Genomic DNA, 18495 nt, shown 5'->3' on the forward strand with positions numbered 1-18495 from the left:
TTTGGTAAGTGAATGTACGGTGTTCTGCATCTCGGTATTTGTAATTGCAAAAATCGGTATATAAAAATACAGTAAGCTGCAAATACGATAATGTGAAAATACGGTAAGTTGTTTGTAAATATGGTAGACTGTAAATACAGTAAATTGCAAAATACGGTAGGTAGCATATGCGGTAAGGTGCAAATACGGTAAGTTGTTTGCAAATACGGTGGGATGCAAATAAAGTAAGCTGCAAATATGGTATACAGCATATACGGTAAGCTGCCTGCAAATACGATAAGCTGCATATATGGATTTATAATTTGTTATAAATGTATAAAATTTATTTAATATTGAATTTCTTATGTATTAAATGTTGTAATCCAATATTGTTTCCTTTTTTATAATTGTATTTTCGAGAATTAAAAAAAAATGGTTACGAAATTGCTAATTTTTAAATGTATGTTTTTGTTGAAGATGAAAATGATTTTTTTATATTATTTGTAAAAAAAAATTATTGTAATTTTATTAGCGTAATAAAAAGATTTATTATGCATTTTGTGAAGAATTTTGTTTATGGTGATTGACAAATATTCTTCCACATATGTATCATGCCAACAACTTAAAAAAATAATAATAATTTTAGTACATATAAATTTCATGAGACAAAAAATAATAATAATAATAAATCTTCGCACATGAGCAAAAAAAAAAAGACTCCGTAAAGGGCGGAGAGATGGCAAACTATTTCTCCGCACAACGTGAAGAGAAAAACAAAAACGTTCGGGACATTATCTGTAAATTTCAAGAAGCATTTTCTCAAATAACTTTTGAGCAATGCATTGAACACTTTAAATCCTGGCATACAACTCGAAAGTATAATTTCATTGAAAATTGTATCCGCTTCTAATGTCCAAAAGCTGTTATTAAGTAAGTGTAAAATATTGAATTTGGGTGGCACCCTAGAGCCTCCATTTGTGAAAGCAATGTTATGGTACTATCAATATTCCTTTCTTTGCACAACTCACATATTGTTTTATTGTATAAATCACGAGAAAGATCAATTTTCAATACTGTAAATATGAGTTGCATGCTCAGAAATTGAACTGTGACCGGAATTTAAAGAAGACTCTGTTTCGTTGTATATACGAAAAATTTACAATCTTGAAATTTGACTTGTAATTAAAGAATTTGAAAACAACTTTCCGCACTCTATGGAGAGTTTTTTCTCTCTATATTGTGCAGAGAGCTGGTTTGTCATCTATCCGTACTATGCGGAGAGTTTATTTTACTCCGCACTGTGCGAAGAGTTTATCAACTCTCCACACATGGTTCAACTCTCTCTGCACTGTGTGGAGAGATTTTTTTATCTCCGCACTTTTTTTTACTCCGCACATGGTTCAACTCTCTACACACTATGCGGAGAGTTTTTTTCTCTCCGCACTGTGTAGAGAGTTTTGTCATGGTGCGAACCAACTCTCCGCACTGTGCAAAGAGATTAACTCTCTCCGCACAGTGTGGAGAGTTTTTTTTTGCTCTCCGTACTATGCGGAGAATTTTTTTTTTAATCTGCACTGTACGAAGAGTTTGCCAACTCTCCACATTGAGATTTTTTTCTCTCCGCACGTTTTTTTTTTCAAATCTCTCCGCACTGTGCAGAGAGTTTTTTTTTTTCAATTTTACAATATTGAATTACACAAAATTTAGAAATATAATCTTCACATTCAATTCAATTATATCAACACTATCAAATAATACAAACAAAATAGTTTATATATTTCTTATTCAAGCATGAAATATACAAATATATTTTTTCTAGTTATCATACTGCTATGCAATTATAAAAATAATTTACAATTATTTTCTTATATCATAAAAAAAATTTAGATATTGTTTCAAAAATTTTCCAAAAAAATTAAAATTTATACACTAATAAAAATACGATAAATACAAAATTGGTACAATGCACGTGATAATGACTAGTAATTAATATTAGAGGCTATTCTTGAACTCTTTATCAGGGTTTCAGTTTTACAACCTATTGAGCTGCGGCCCAAACTATTCATGTGTTTCAAACATGAAAGTAGTGGGCCAAGGTCCCAGTATTTCACCCATTATCGAACAATTAACATAAACAGTTACGGTACTTAAAAAAAAAAAAAAAATTGTTACATTTTTTTTTTTTTAAATTTAATTTGTGGTACAGTTTGTAATAAATTTGGCACATTTCATCAGAAATGGTCACTTCGCACATTGTTGTTTGATATTGTGGCCGATTTAGTTGAGTATTTTGGCACACAAATTTATCGATTCTCTCTTTTTTTGTTTTGGATAGATCTCAAGTACAAAGTATTCATTCCGAATATGACTCGAAAGATCTTGCCACTTCAATTTAACCAAGGGCCCCCAACATCTTATGAGTATGACATACATGTAACTAGCTAACAAAAAATGTTTATTTGAACAATCATGTTACGTAGCCACAGTCAGTGATAGAATTTCATTTTCAAACAACACTTGACAAATTATCTTTGGAAACTAGGAAAAAAAACATAAAACACTCAATCATGAGCTACCACATCAGTCTATTTTTTTTCCCTATTTATTTTTCCTATTTGTTCAGCATTATTCTTATTTGAACGTTAAATGACTATTTGATGTTCAAGTGATATCTAGTTGAATGGGTAAATTTGTCCAAAAAGATAACATTCATTACAATATAATAAAATAATAATAATAATAATAATAATAATAATAATAATAATAATAATAATAATAACTTTAACTTTCACTTACAAGTCTCAATAGGGTAAAATTCTTTCATATTCGTGAAAATTATCCCTTTATTTCAATTCATCGTCATTTAAACAAATTTGTTGTTAGCTCGGATCGGGGTGCTACAATTTTAAAGTATTGAGGACATTAGTGTTATGAATAGTAGGACGAAGTCATGAGTTTTGTGGTAGTAGGATTATTGGTGAATTTTATGTTCAATTTGAACTATTAAAATTGGTAAAAGGACTTTATGGTAAGGGATTTTGTGTGGGTGATTTTATCGAAAGAATGGTTTCTATACTAAGCCCCTGTTTGGGGCACATTATTTGTTTCATTAAAATGAGAATTCTAGTCGTTGCACTCACAATTGGGCCCCACATAAAGAGATGAAAAGTCAAAAAAATCAGCTGAATGTGATAGTTAACAGTCAAAATTTTCATTTTTTTTGTCCAATAATGTGCTTCAAACACTGTCTAAGAAAAAGTGGTGCAACTTTTAATATGCAAGCCTGTAGTTTGAATTTTTCAAGTCATATTTCCTACTTACATTATTTTATGAAAGGTTAAACCCTAACCTTAAGGGTCCCCCACCACCCCTGCCCTGGAATATCGTGAGGGAGGTAAATCGCAGGTTATGCCTTCAAGGGTATACGGTGGAAGGCTGCTTGTACACTTGCACTTACTCAAGAGCCAAATCCATATTTCAGGATTCGAATCCTTGACGCAGCAGCCTCATTATTTTATGCATTAGGCATTTGGTAATTCTAGTAGTAGAATCAAGAATGACTCGTAAAGATGAAACTAGCTATTCAAGAGCGAATCTTTTGAACTTCAATTGAAATGACCTTCTAAATTTTATTTTTTATTTTTGGAAATTTAGGGCTCATTTTAATCTTTTGTTAAGAGTGTAGGGACTATAGTTGCAACTAGAATCAAATTCCCTTTACTTCTTGTTACAAATTGAAGTTTTATGACGTAATTGAGATTTCACTAAAAGTTCAGTTACCTAAAATGAAATTAACCCCTTTGTTATAGGTGGGTTGACTTTTGGGAGGAGACGTTTGAATATGGAAGCAGCCAAAACAGGAAAACAAGAAAAAGATCTGACAAAATAATGATGCTCCCTTCCACACATTGATAATTCCTCGTATCCGAACTCCAGTTGAAGATCAAACCAACGAACAGTAGATGTTTTCATAATGAACAATGAGGTAAATACAGCTCTTGAACCACTCTTCTTTCTTACAATTTACTATTCAATTAAAAATTACAGTTTTCTAAATGAAATTTGTCTACTACTTCCTGGAGAAACCAGAATCAGTGATTTTGTCAAAAAGGGAAAGAGTTTTCCTTGTTTATTCCAAATTAGTTGGTTGAATATGGAAAGTCTATAGAATTTATTTATTTATTGTTGTTTACTTGTTTATGCATATAATTTTGGAAGATTGGAGATAATGATGAAAATGGTCATGAGTATACACTGGATGAAGCACTTGCAGAGGTGGGTTTTGGGAAATTTCAAGTTCTAGTGCTTGTGTACGCGGGACTTGGGTCGATGGCGGAGGCAATGGAGGTGATGATACTCTCTTTTATTGGACCATCGGTGAAATCCGAATGGGGGCTTTCATCTGGCCAAGAAAGCCTGATAACCACCGTGGTTTTTGCCGGAATGCTTATCGGAGCTTATTCTTGGGGGATCATTTCTGATAACTACGGAAGAAGGCAAGCCTATGTATCTAGTTCCCATATTTGTATATTATAGTTTGTTACGAGAAAAGTAAATTTACACATAATTATGGATTAGTGTTTAGTTGGGGTTGCTTAGATGATTATTTCTTATGCTTGCATATCCTAGGATTCAACTCTAGTCTTTTTTGGGGCTTTCTGATTTTTTCATTTGACAATCATAATTCATATCAGAATGCATTTCTCCAACTTTGACAATGAAACACTATTTCTTTTCTTTTCAGTTTTATTGCACATTCCTGTATACTGATGTCTAAATATGTTTGCTCTGCATTTACACCATTTCATATTTATTCGAAAGATTTAAGTAATATTGTCTGTATTTCAGGATTGGTCTTTTGAGTGTAGCAGCAGTAACTAGCATATTTGCACTTCTTAGTGCCTTTGCACCAAATTATATATCATTGGTTGTGTGCCGTCATAATTCATATCAGAATGCATTTCTCCAACTTTGACAATGAAACAACTATTTCTTTTCTTTTCAGTTTTATTGCACATTCCTGTATACTGATGTCTAAATATGTTTGCTCTGCATTTACACCATTTCATATTTATTCGAAAGATTTAAGTAATATTGTCTGTATTTCAGGATTGGTCTTTTGAGTGTAGCAGCAGTAACTAGCATATTTGCACTTCTTAGTGCCTTTGCACCAAATTATATATCATTGGTTGTGTGCCGTACGGTAGCTGGAATTGGTCTCGGTGGTGGACCTCTGTACTCGGCTTGGTTTCTGGAGTTTGTTCCCGTGCAAAACAGGGGCATTTGGATGGTTGTATTTTCTACATTTTGGACAATTGGAGCAATACTCGAGGCCGCATTAGCTTGGGTATGTCTTTGCTTCTTGGATTATATAACATTATCTTATTACAATCAATAAGATGATTTCATTCGACTTCTCCCAATTGTACGATAGCTTCACAAGTTAGTCACTATGGTCCTGATATAAAAAGACAAGAATCTTTCCCCGGGTCTCCATATGAATTATGGGATGACTTTTTATTCAAAAGGAGAATCTTTTGGAGCTTCATGTCTCATTGAATTGAATGGAAATGGTTGATTTATTTGAATTTTGATATTATGTTGATACTTAATCTTGAGTTTAATAGAATTGATATAAACATCCCAAACAAAGTTCAGTACCCTAAACATATTCAATTGAGTATTTAACTTGACATAGAAGGAATAGCAATCTTTGTCATACACTCATTCATTGGCATCAATCCTTTGCAGTTTCTCAATGTGACGAAAAGTATTTATAACTTTGTTCTGTTTATTTCTCATTTTCTGTACATCAATTTTTTTGTTACCTGTCTCCTTCACTAGCCTTCTACTTGTTGAAAATGGTGATGATTTCTTATGTCTAATATATTCAACATGTTGAAGTACTAGATCTTAAAGCTTAAGTAGTTAGATAGGGCCATATGTATCATTTAGAAATTGTTTTCGACACGTCTCCTCATGTATCAGCAGGGTTCATTTTTCCAATCGATAACTAACCCATGCACAATTCATTTAAACGGATGGCAGTATTTTTGAATCACAATTTTTGCATGCTCTGATACCATGTAGCGTTACTCAATCTGAAAGCTTAATTTGGTAGAGAAGACCACATGTATATCGATTAAATGTTGTCTTCAACATAACGAAGTGGCTTTTGCATACTTGCTTATCCTCACTTGGCATTTTTAAGTATGATAAATGTCTATATGGCAGTTTTTTAAATCCATCTTTTTCAATATCCATGTATTGTAATGCTGTTTAAGAACAGAAAAATGATGTAATATTTTGGATTTTCAAATGCTATCTATGCAGACCGTAATGCCAAGATTGGGATGGAGATGGTTGCTTGCACTATCATCAGTACCCTGTTTTGCTGCACTTATCTTTTATTTTCTCACAATAGAGTCTCCCAGGTATCTATATATGAATGGTATGATCAATGAGGCATATAATGTTTTGAAGAAAATGGCAGAAATTAATGGAAGAGAACTTCCTTCTGGTTTGCTTGTTTCTGATAAAGTGATTGAGAATGAAGAAATGACAAGTTCGGAAGAAACCCAGTTACTATCCACAGGAAGAAACAAGAATGCCATATCTAAACCAGGTTTCTCGTCCTTACTCATGCTGTTTTCTCCGAGCTTAGTGAAAACCACCCTTCTCTTGTGGATGATCTACTTTGGAAATTCATTTTCATATTATGGTGTCGTATTGCTGACATCGGAGTTCAGCAGTGGGGAAATCAAATGCAGCTCAGCTATTCTAAATTCACACATATTGAAGGATTCTAGCCTCTATATAGATGCATTTGTCACCAGTTTAGCAGGTAATCTATGCCCATGTTTGGCTAATCTTTATAAACTATTTATAATCAGTCAAATCACTTTTTATACATCGTGAAACCAACAAGTACTACTAATCATTTGTATCTATTTGTCATTTAAACCATTCATAAATACTTCACAAACCTTAGCTTAACTTTATTGATCATCTCTCTTTGGCACATGATCTTGTTCTTTCTTCTTTCCGCATTTACTTGCATCTCCGAGTTGACTTGTTTACCTGTTTACAGAGCTTCCTGGTCTCATTTTATCAGCATTTCTTGTGGACAAAGTTGGTCGCAAAATTTCAATGTTAATTACGTATTTGTGTGGCTTCATGTTCCTTTTACCTCTGATGTTCCATCATTACAAAATTTGGACGACGGCTCTATTATTTGGAGCTCGTATGTTCATCATTGGGAACTTCACAGTTGCAGGTGTTTACTGTCCTGAGGTAAGTCATTTATCATCCCTGCTTTTATAGCTTTGATTCTTTCTTCTTGTATGCTGCAGAAAATTTTTATTTTCATTTATCCTTTTCTTTTGCTTTCTAAGACTTGGAGAGTCGAAATGAAAAGTTGTCTATGAACTGCACACTCTCTCACCTATTAAAAGAATCCAGTGACGTGGAGGAATATTCTTTTACTTTTGTGAAAATTAGGGCTAGGCTTTCCAACCTTTTATGTGATGTGATTACGGGCCCCCAACCTATTTAAATCTATGAAGTCGAAATGAAAAGTTGTCTATGAACCGCATACTCTCTCACATATTAAAAGAATCCAGTGACGTGGAGAAATATTCTTTTACTTTTGTGAAAATTAGGGCTAGGCTTTCCAACCTTTTATGTGACGTGATTACGGGTCCCCAACTTATTTAAATCTATGAATCTGGATCTTACGTGATCGAAATCGTCAATATAGAAGTTAATATAAAATCGCACTGTTAAAAGTGGTTTGATGGTTCATTCCTCAAGCTTTAATAATGTGAAATTCGCAAGAAATTTTAACGTTTATGTTGATAGTTTTGATCGCATGGGACCTAGATTTACAAATTTAAATATAATGGAGACCCAGAATCTCACTTTTGAAGACTGGGGACCTATAACTAGACCACATGAAAGGTTGGATAGTCCAATCCTGATTAACCATTTTCTGACTCAGATTCCTTTCCCCACCTTCCTGCGCTGTATTTGGTTTCCATGTAGAAAAAACTTCCAAAATGTGGATCGTACTGGAATGGATAAGATGAGAATATGTGCCTAACAATGGAGGTGGCACCTATTGCGAATAAACTAAAAGAACAGTGACTTAAGAGGTTTGAAGGCATGGCTTGGGTAGATCTAAACTGATGATAATGTTATCAATGCGGCATAAGAACTAACAAGAGGACACTGGGATTTTACATTTTTATCTCTTTCTCAAGGCTTGTATATCCTCTGCAGATATATCCGACATCGGTGAGGACAACAGGAGTCGGAGTTGCCAGCGCAGTGGGACGAATTGCTGGCATGATTTGTCCACTCGTAGCCGTAGATTTGATGTCTGGTTGTCATCAAATGGCTGCAATAATTTTATTTGAGGCTGTAATAATTCTCTCAGGTATTAGTGTTCTGTTCCTCCCATTTGAAACTAAGGGAAGAGAGCTAACTGATACTGTTGCTGTAAATAAATAATTAGATAAATATTCATTGACTATAAGTTTGTACTCCCTCAGTATTATAAAGGGTATGCATCTTGAATTAATTATTTGTAAACCAATATTCTCCATTTCTATAATGTCCCTCCACCACCAAGAATTTGACTTCTCTTTACTCCATAGGATTAAAGAGTTGAATATGTTGTTCCCATTTGGCTACCCCCTCGACTATCTCTCACTTATGTTTTGACACCTTGACAACTTTAGCTATTGTTAGCAAATGGGAATATGCTACATTAACATCATGACGTCTCTCCATTTGCTATGTGCTGAGAGGACAACAGATCTCGTCTCCAGTCTCCTAGAACGAACCCATTATTTAATGAACAAAATAATTCTAAAATACATAATAAACGCAACATCAACACTATTTAGGTGAAGTGTCAACCCATGGGGTGTGGCCAAGGTTGTCCGATTTCCCTTCGCGCATGGGCCCATGTTTGAGCCCATTTTATCCCATTTTTTTCCATTATTTTTTTTTACAATACTCATTTTCAACCCCACATTCTTCATTAAAATAATATTATACGCAAATCAAAAAAATTTCCTTTTTTGTTTAACCATACTTTTCCCATCAATTTACTATTCCATAATACGTTACAAGAAATTAATGGGGCTCAAATAGGGTGTAAGTGCTACACTGTTGGTCCATGGAAAGATAATATTGTAGGGATAAGCTTATAAATAAAGAAATAAGAAGTTAAGCACTTAATAGTTTCATCCATTTTCATAAAAAAAAATATGCATGAAAGCCAGCATAAATGAAAGAGATGCGGCTTCCTGTATGTTGAGAATTTCAGATAAAAATACAAATCTTTACCTGTTCAAGATACATGGCAAAATCTAGAAAATGTTGTTACACCAATTGGGAAAATGGAATTAAAGACTAGAGATTCACATTGTTCTGGCCTCAACATTCCGACTACTATCTTCGATCTAAATCGCCTATGATCCCACGTAACTGAAGATAACATTAGCTTCCTTTGAAGTACATAACTAGAACATAAAGAAAGTTGTATGCTCTTCTCGTAGGGTGCCGAAGGGAAATTTGCACTAAGGTGTCTTGCAATATTAGCATCCCAAACAAAAACAATCAGTTGATCTTCGGCTTTGGTCTTCTTGGCTTTAATACAAACCAGAGTACAAGTACAACCACCAAAAAGGCAGGAATTGTGGTCATATCAAACTCAACCTCGACTTTCCTCCGTCTAGTGCAGTGAATTGGACGGAGACTGGATAAAGTTAAATTTACATAGTCTGCAAATCTGCGAGACACACACAAAAAGGGCAAAAAAAAAACAAAAACAAAACAAAAGTCAGTGAGAAGAAATAGACACACTGGAAAAGAGGTCAGCAACAGAAAACATGAAACTTAAGCATATTAACTCGGGATTATATCTGCCGTGCCCCGAAAAAATTAAACTAAATTAAAAAATAAGATGCGTTATTTACAGGGACCTATTTCTAAACCTTGCCAAAAGTCATTGGTCGATAAACTAAAAAGTTAACTTTGAGTTGCTAACCCTTTGGATGCATCCTCTAGAGTGTACAGCAGTTTCAAGGCATCAGTATAACGTAGTTCCCCAGTAACAGTTGAAATCTGTAAGAAGACCCAAATTATATTTTAAAATAAAGTTACAAGGATAAAAACAGTACAACAGACGAGTGAAGAAAAGAAGTGCTGGCCAATATATGAGATAATGCATTTAAACAGAACTTACTCTTCTCCACAGACTAACAACATAGTTATATTTGTTCAGCAAATCACGCTCCTGGGATTGAAAGAGCTTGAAAGTTTGTTCCGCTAATTCTCATTAAGTTTCAACAGTGAAAAGGAACTCAACATAAAATCCAAAAAAAAAAAAAAAAGAATTGTGTGAATCTAATTCTGAATCCAAATCCACCCAACAAATTGAGAATGTCTTTAATTTATTAAGGAAACTGGTGAAAATCCAGAAGCATGACCTAATAAAAATTGAACTACTCCCAAATTTGTTCAGAATAAAAACATCATACCCTTGTTTGAGCCCATTTTTTTGCCCAAAATGCATTTTGGAACACTGTTTTGTTCAAGAATGTGTGGTTAAAACATAAGGAGAAGTTTTGGATTCAAGTGAAATTAATTTATGGGAGAATGTGTGGTTGAAATGAGTTTTTTGGAAAAATGGGGGCCAAACATAGGCTATATAACATTTCGACAGGGGCAGAAGTCACCATGCAATCCTTCCAATATGTCAGTATTAACTATTCAGGGTATAGTCAGAAACGGCAGGTGCTCTTGATTGTGGCAATGATAACACAGCAAAACCTAACCAACTGCACCAATGGAATTTTCATCTCTGTAGTGTGAAGCCCTCTGCGTCCAGTTCTTGCACAATGCATTCAGTCACTGCATAAATTCAGTTTCAAGTATCCTCGTGTATAATATAAAGAGGAAATATGGGAAAATCTTTCGCTGATTATAAGTTTTCTCAAATAAAATTTAACAAATAACTTTTCTCTGTTAAATGATTTTGAGTTTATAATAGACCATATTACTGCAACAGAAGGATACATGTACGCTCCATAACAAGAAGATGAATAGCTGAATTAACAAGTTGTATTGATTCCTCAAGAGTTGTGAGTATATAGCTCCGAGCAATGGTATCAGACTGGAATTGAGACTTATGCCACCCTTGAGAAGTGATAGACAGCGGGTGGCAACCTACTGACCATATCCAGTCCTGTAGCACATCAAAAAACAAGTACGAATCAAGTTAGTATGAACAAAGTCGACATACATTCCACCCCTAATTCCCAGTTAGAAGAGATCGTATAATATATGTACACTATACAAATACGTGCAGTTACAAGACGAAATGCTAAATAGTCTCCTTGATATTGGATTCAGGTAATTCTGCATTTCCCTCTTCAAAGAGCAAGCTATGAAGTGTTAAGATATAAATGCACAGCAAAATGAGTCCGGTGAGGACCTCGCAGTTAATGGCCTCATTTTATCCAATATACTAGGAATAGATCTCAACAATAGACAGCACGTAGCGAAGTCTTATCTCTTTTTTAATTAACGGAAACAAAAACAAGAGACAAATGAAAATCCTATTCTAGTAAAAGCAATTTTTCAGGGAAAATCATACAACATAATGTTGTCTTAGAAAAGACATTTGGAAGTTGGTAAAATTAACATCATTATTATAAAATCAAACTGAAGCATGCCTCTGAAACTACATAAACAAGTATTCCCACAAAATAATCTTTTCAAAACAATTTCAAAGTTCAGATCTAACCAACTTCTTTTCCTTGTCCTCTTCCTTTTTTTAACAGTAGTATATATCAATATGTTAGGAATATCACGCTTCATATGTTTAAGTGCAGTGTACAAGTTACAACCTCAATGGCAGTTTCATGTGCTTGACTGTACACTAGATGAAGAGGAAGCAACCCAGCTAGATGTTCAGAAACAGCAGCAAGTGCAGCTTTTATAGGCCTCCTGTTATAAGAAAGAACAAATCAACCTTTATGATTTATTACAAGTTCCATAGAAGCTGCAAATGTTTTCTCTAACAAGTCCAAGAAATACGGGCCATTCAAAATGAAGTACTATTATTCCAACCAAATTCCATGGAATTTGTTGGTTAAACATCCTCAAAGGATGTCAAACTTATGACAACTATGAATGTTTGGGTTTCATTATAATCTCCTTATAATGAGAGTAGTGGGTCCACAAAATGTGTAGATAATGTGTGGATAAATTGAAGTGACTTTGACTAGAAACTTAGTGTTTCCAAAACATACGCATATGTGCCCATTATCTTCAGTTGAATGATATTTCGTTCAGAAAAAAAGCTCCAGAAATAAGGTAAAAATATTTGTTTGACAGTCACCTTCTCCATTCACTACAGGTTAACTCAAATACTACAGTTGATTTCGTCACATTACAGGATATATAGAACACACATTAGGCACAAAATCATAGACCAGAGCCAGCAGTTCATCATGGGTAGGCAGCTCATTGACTCAAAAGAAAATACTAATGCAATACTTGATTTAAACAGAGAAATGCAATAGTTATGCTGGACCCAAGTGAAAGTAACATTTGAAAGGACTTTGGAATAGGCCATGCAAAAGGTGGTGTCTGATGTTAAATTCTTCACATGCGACTAAGGATTCCACAAATATGTCTCTTCCCCTTTCCCTTCCCTTTCTAAGCCTATTTCTTCAACTTAATATATCAAAAATTTAGGAATAGGACATCCCAATTTCCATTTATAATTTTTTGCATGAGACCTGAAACTACAAGTTCCAGCAAGGCAGCTGCAAATTTCCTATAAATATTGACCTAAATTTAAAAATTACACTAACAAAAACTAGAGAACATGTTGCTACTGTCCTCAACACTACTAAATCTAGTCATGAATGACATGATAAGTAAACCTCAGGTCCCAGAGAAGCGACCGCCCATTGCATTGTAGATGACTCTCCAAGGATGATGGCTCTGACTGAACAACAATAACCATATCAGAAAGTGCCTTTGCCTGATAATGCTTGTCAACTAACAGTGCATCGCCATGAATGAACCAGAAAATAGGAATTTCCAGCGTAGACCTGCTATGTGCATGTGATCCTACATCATGAAAGAAAACATATTAATATAGCTAGCAGAACATTAGCTTCTAAGCCTTGAACGCTATTTATTAACTTCTGATGTGCTAAATTGAACAATCTTGATGCCAAATTCAGTTCCCTTAATATATGCAAGTTAAACTCCCATACATCACTAGTGTGTTTGTTCATAAGAGAATTCAAGTTACGCAATCAGGTTCTTTACAGGCCACAAATTTCCTTGAGCACAAGTCCATTACTTTAGCTAAATATACATAATGCTTCCCCCATGATTAAGTAGTCATGCGCATTATTAACGCCGTGACACAAAAATTTCTACTCCTGGTTAATGCTAATCATTCTAAGCAAGATCAGGATCAACACCCACAAATTAATTCATCATCCACTCATATCCGCCAACTTGTGAGGAGAATCTGTATGAACTTCAAGACATTGACATTTGAAAAGTTAATTAACATCATAGAGTACTGTCTCCACTAGTGGCAAAAAGCACAATATGCCAGCAACTGCAGGGTTCAAGTTCATGAGATAAACTGAATATGAATGCTTTACAACAAGCCATTCACAATAATGAGATAACCATGTCTATCTCATAGAAGTATCAATTTTGTTTCTCCATTCTCTCATATTGGATGGAGAAGGTAAGGAAAGGAACTGGACAAAGTAGTCACCCGTTAGCGTGAGGCAATACACATTTTCTATATGCAAATAATTAGTTTCAGAAAAAAGAAAGGAAAAAAGAAAGAGCAAAGAGGTCTAGGTACTAAACCTTTCAAAGAGGCATGATCATTCAACCTCCGCAGCTGATGCTGAAGAATGGAAGAATCAAGATAAGATCGTACAGTTTTTCTATACGTGCCATTCACAAGCAATAACGGAACAGCAGCTGCTCTACGAGCCACTGAAAAAGCCATTGCCAAAGCAGGATCCTCTGATAGTGGCAACCTATATAAAACATACCAATAAACAAGTCCACAGTTGGTACTAACACCAGGTAAATCGGTTTAGCCCTCCAGATAAAAGACATTTAATAAGAAGAAAGACAGGAAAAGATTGATGTGAAGACAGGATTCAAATGAATGTGGCCAAGCTCTACGAGCTTAAGCATTAGATGTCATGGTTAACAATAAAGATGGCATCTTCTTGGTTCATAAAGCATATACACAAACACTAATGATCTGTGAAGTTCAATGGAAACTCAGACATATGATAAATTATTTGAAATTATTGAAGGAAAATTAATTACAAAACACATACAGGTGTGGACTGAACATCACTTTCTGAGAAGGTAACACCAGGGAGGAAAGCCCATCCATGAGACTTTTCAGATCAAGAGGTAACTGTTTAACATGTCTAACTTTCTGCATGAACAAATTAAGAGTGAAGATATGTTTCAAATAAACTTCCTTCCAATATTTCCATGTTACTTAATGAGAGCTTATAATTTTTACCTCTTCTGTGATGAAAAACAACTGGAATGATATTTTCTCATAATAGTGAAATGCCCCATCAGCAAGGGAAGGAGATACTATGTGTCTCAGTGAACCCCACAATGTTCCCCCTAAATGTGAAAGGAATGTATCACGTGCAACCGTGTAATTTTGGAAGTCCTGCATCGCCACAAGTTTGTCATACTTATAATTCATTTTCAAGACATGAAGATATATCAGTCATATAGCTCAACAAGAGGACCTCAGTTTTCAGAAAAAATAAATAAAAATCTTTAGAAGTGGCGGATATAGAACAAATGCCACGGCAAACCTCATAAGTATCAGTGAACAAATTCCAATTCTCCATGCGTTTCAATGCATCTACGGCTTTTCTCTTATGACTTTCATCATATTCCTCCCCCTCAAACGACTGCAGCTCAGATTTCAAATCTTGCATGCGCTCATCAAGCTCTATATTAAAATTTACAAGGATTTGCATGAGAACGCCAAGGACAGCTTAAAATACAACAAAAAATTTTGTATGTGGTAGAACAAGTCCATAATCCCATACATAACAGAAAGTATATTAATCTTGTACAGGTCTTATATAAATAAACAGGACTAAACCAGATAACTAACAGAAAGGTCTATCTTCAAATAGGCGGAAAAAAGCTTCTAGCAAGAAACAAGCATCTCTATCCTTGTTACGGCTGGTCGCCTTAGTTCAGTCAGATGAGTTTTTAAATGCCAAATAGCTTCACGGTAGGGGCTTAAATAAGTACCCAAAATCACCAACCCTAAAAACAAAGAAGCAATCTGTTACACAGAAACAATGTACCTTCACAAAGAGCGAGCTTGACCTTTCTTCCCTTACAGTGTTTGAAAGCAAAAAGCTCATATATATCGATTTCTGCTAGAAGGATATCAACTGCGTGATGATCTTTCTGTAATATACAAAAACATGCTCAGTGTCAAACAGTAAATAATAGAGAATGTAAGGATAACATCTAAAAACCCAACATGCACTCAGAGACATTGACTCAGTGCTTTGTTCAGCACCGACCACGATATTCAATTAACCAGGAAAGTTCCATAAATTGTCACAGTAACCATAACAATTATAAATAGTTAAAGTATATCAAAGTTATTTCTGCTTAGTAAATCAAGAAATTATGCAGATTTCTTCTACATTTGGGTTTTGGTCCCTTCACAGTATTCCAAGTTTTTTAGAAATTGAACTGGATTTCCTCTTTAAAGGCAATTGGAAGTGGTTCTGGAAAAGAGTTTGAAAAGGGGATAGCCCATTTCTGCCTCCCTCCTACCACTGTTCATTCCATACAGGACAAGACCGGAATAGTTGTTAGCCTATCTACTGGAAAACACGTAGAAAACAATTTTTAGCAGAATAATGTTGTTCAACTCTCATGATAATGAAAAAATAAAAAGATCAGACTTTCATTCTTCAAAAACCAAGAAGAAAATGCCAAAAGGATGTTCATAGCAGCACATTTCTCCACATATGCTAGTTATATTTGGTTTTGAAGTTTTTGGATTAGGATCATTTTTAACTTTTATTTCATTTACCAATTTAAATCCAGAAGACGAAAATCAGAACTAGTGAAGCTTCGAGATTAACTCTCCAATTCAAAATCACCCCATAGTTGACAGTTGACACAATTGATGAGTTGCATTCTGCTTAGACAAGCACACCAAACAAGAATGGGGACGGGAGACAGTTAATTATTATGATGAGCCAGAAATGTTATAATTCTCCAGCTCCAGTTTTATGCATCTGCAACTATATTGAACAACAAGACTAAAACACACTAATCATCATTGATTTCCTCGAAAGCCACTGTCCAACAAGCTAGTGAAAATCTATCACAAGCAGGTGTACATCCTCAGGTCAACAAAAACGGTATGACCAAATAACAACATAACACGATCCTTCATGGTGGCAGCAGATAAATTCCATGGCCTTTTTGCAAGAGTGAACGCAGGTTCATGTATAATATTGTAAATGGGACATACATGTTAACTTTTAGAGGTTGGAGAAAAATACCATATTTTTAACTAGAAAGTCACTCTTGAAGAAACAGAGACACAGACCATACGATTCCAAAATTTAAAAACTACAAAATTTCAAGTTTCAATAAACAGGATTAACATAAAGTTTGACAAGTATGGATACCCAATTATACAATCTTGTAATTGTATGAATGTTCCAAAAGCAATACCTCAGATTCTAAATTGATTACAATAAAGCTCTCCTAACCAATCAAAACGGCATATGAGAAAATACATTGCCATCAAAGTGCAGCACAAAAACAACCATCTAAATATGCAAGACTGGATTAAACTGCCTTGAATCTAGTAGGAAAAATAAAGCCAAAGAATATCTTCACACACAATACATAAGCAAAAATATTTCCTTTCACTTCATTTATCACTCTCAACCATATAATAAAATTTTACTTTGCTAAAGTATACATCAATGCAAGAAAAAAATTATATGCAAACATACATCACTGAACACTGCAAACTTCTCCTGAATAGCCTCTTGCAGGCGATCTTCAGCTTCATCTTCTGAAATTTCTGGATATATAATCAGAGAACCAGTGGACAGTGAGATTTTTAAAGATAAACAGTATTGCAGAGCAGGCAAGGGATTCGTCATCAATAAGTAGTAAATAGATAAACCAACTTGCACATTTCGACAATATTTTATTTTTAATATTTATGCAAGGCTGAAAAACTAGTAAATAGCACATATTTTCCTCAGCCTGTTTAAAAAGCCACCATTATACAAGATATTATAGCAGACCTGTTGAAAACATCAAAACATGGTGGTGGAGCCACACATCTAATAAATATTCATATGAAATGCATGGACTCGTGGAAAGTAGCAGAACTATTGCAGGTTGTCAAATCTCTATCATAACATGAAAACAACCTGGCTCATTCCACCACATCAAACAAAAGTTTCCTCAACTATCCAATACCTGCAACTGCACCTATTGTTTTCTCCACATTTGGTAGACTCAGTTCTGTGCGTACACCTTCTCCACCCACTGCAGGTCCCCATGAAAAAGGCCCAGCAGTCAAGTCGATAAATGCCCACCTGGGATAAATGGTGTCAATGATTAAAGTCAAAATCTAACCAACAGCAGAGAAATAGAGAGACAGATTTATTATGTTTGGGAATATTTTATTAAGGCAAGATACTAAACCTATTCTTTCCAATCCACGTATCCGTAAGACATTCGGCATGAAAACCACTAAAGTCGCCAGACTTCAAATCTTTCTCCAGAAAGAGCTTCAAATCTTCATTTTTCCCATTTAAAAACTAAGAGAAAAAGTTACCAAATTAGAATACTTCACCAAAAAAAGGTTAAGAACGTTCAGAATCTGACATTGTTGACAATGCATTAGCAGGCATCCAGTGATCAAAGCAGAAAACCAGTATTTGCCTAATCTGGGTGCGTTGACAACATTATAAATTAAGCAAAGAGATATATGTATACCTGCAGAACTTTGCTCTGAATGATATCAGCTGTGTCTTTCCCTTGATACAGCCTTTCAACGTGATTCAACACATCTATGCATCTATTGTACCATTCTATCTGGAAAGCATAATACCGTTATTCAGTGCATCTTGGCATCTATCACACCATTCTATCAATTGCTATGAGCAAAGCCAAGAAGTAAATGCGAAAATCATGATGATGAAAGCTTTTAAATCTTCACAAAAGAAGGATGAGAACAATCAATGACAATGCTCTAGTCATTTCATAGCATTTTCCTTTTTCTCATTATAAATGTTGTGGAAATAAAAATGGACCAAACAGAATGCAAATTCATTTACAACCACTACATTATTGGGAAAGAGGCTTAGCCCCTATTTGAGCCCATTCTACAAAAACTCATTTTTT

At 34.6% G+C, this 18495-nt stretch overlaps 2 protein-coding genes across 4 annotated transcripts in view; one reads left to right on the forward strand and one right to left on the reverse strand.

Moving 5' to 3' along the window:
- The first annotated feature begins 3827 nt into the window (after positions 1–3827).
- On the forward strand, positions 3828–8590 carry LOC111403747 (organic cation/carnitine transporter 7-like). Of its 3 annotated transcripts, none has more exons than XM_023032357.1 (7): positions 3828–3964; positions 4198–4475; positions 4828–4906; positions 5168–5326; positions 6313–6823; positions 7070–7272; positions 8260–8590. In XM_023032357.1, the coding sequence occupies exons 1-7, from the start codon at positions 3953–3955 to the stop codon at positions 8488–8490; spliced, it is 1473 nt and encodes a 490-aa protein (XP_022888125.1). In that variant the 5' UTR covers positions 3828–3952; the 3' UTR covers positions 8491–8590. The 3 variants fall into 3 exon arrangements, with proteins under 3 accessions (XP_022888125.1, XP_022888127.1, XP_022888126.1); XM_023032359.1 differs by lacking the exon at positions 8260–8590 and adding an exon at positions 8023–8105; XM_023032358.1 differs by lacking the exon at positions 4828–4906 and having other exon boundaries at positions 5089–5326.
- Positions 8591–9213: 623 nt separating this feature from the next.
- Positions 9214–18495, reverse strand: part of LOC111404579 — a 20613-nt gene continuing 11331 nt past the window's right edge. The window contains exons 16-30 of the mRNA XM_023033369.1: positions 18088–18204; positions 17794–17909; positions 17566–17684; positions 17088–17158; positions 15402–15507; positions 14895–15034; positions 14585–14743; positions 14391–14494; positions 13903–14078; positions 12945–13134; positions 11901–12000; positions 11068–11236; positions 10235–10317; positions 10037–10113; positions 9214–9778 (exon numbers count right to left, since the gene is read on the reverse strand). Of these exons, the coding sequence (XP_022889137.1) occupies positions 9607–9778; positions 10037–10113; positions 10235–10317; positions 11068–11236; positions 11901–12000; positions 12945–13134; positions 13903–14078; positions 14391–14494; positions 14585–14743; positions 14895–15034; positions 15402–15507; positions 17088–17158; positions 17566–17684; positions 17794–17909; positions 18088–18204 (1899 nt within the window). The 3' untranslated portion in view covers positions 9214–9606. The remainder of the gene's footprint in view (positions 9779–10036; positions 10114–10234; positions 10318–11067; positions 11237–11900; positions 12001–12944; positions 13135–13902; positions 14079–14390; positions 14495–14584; positions 14744–14894; positions 15035–15401; positions 15508–17087; positions 17159–17565; positions 17685–17793; positions 17910–18087; positions 18205–18495) is intronic.

This window comes from Olea europaea, chromosome 11, assembly GCF_002742605.1.
Source record: "Olea europaea var. sylvestris chromosome 11, O_europaea_v1, whole genome shotgun sequence".
Lineage (NCBI taxonomy): Eukaryota > Viridiplantae > Streptophyta > Magnoliopsida > Lamiales > Oleaceae > Olea > Olea europaea.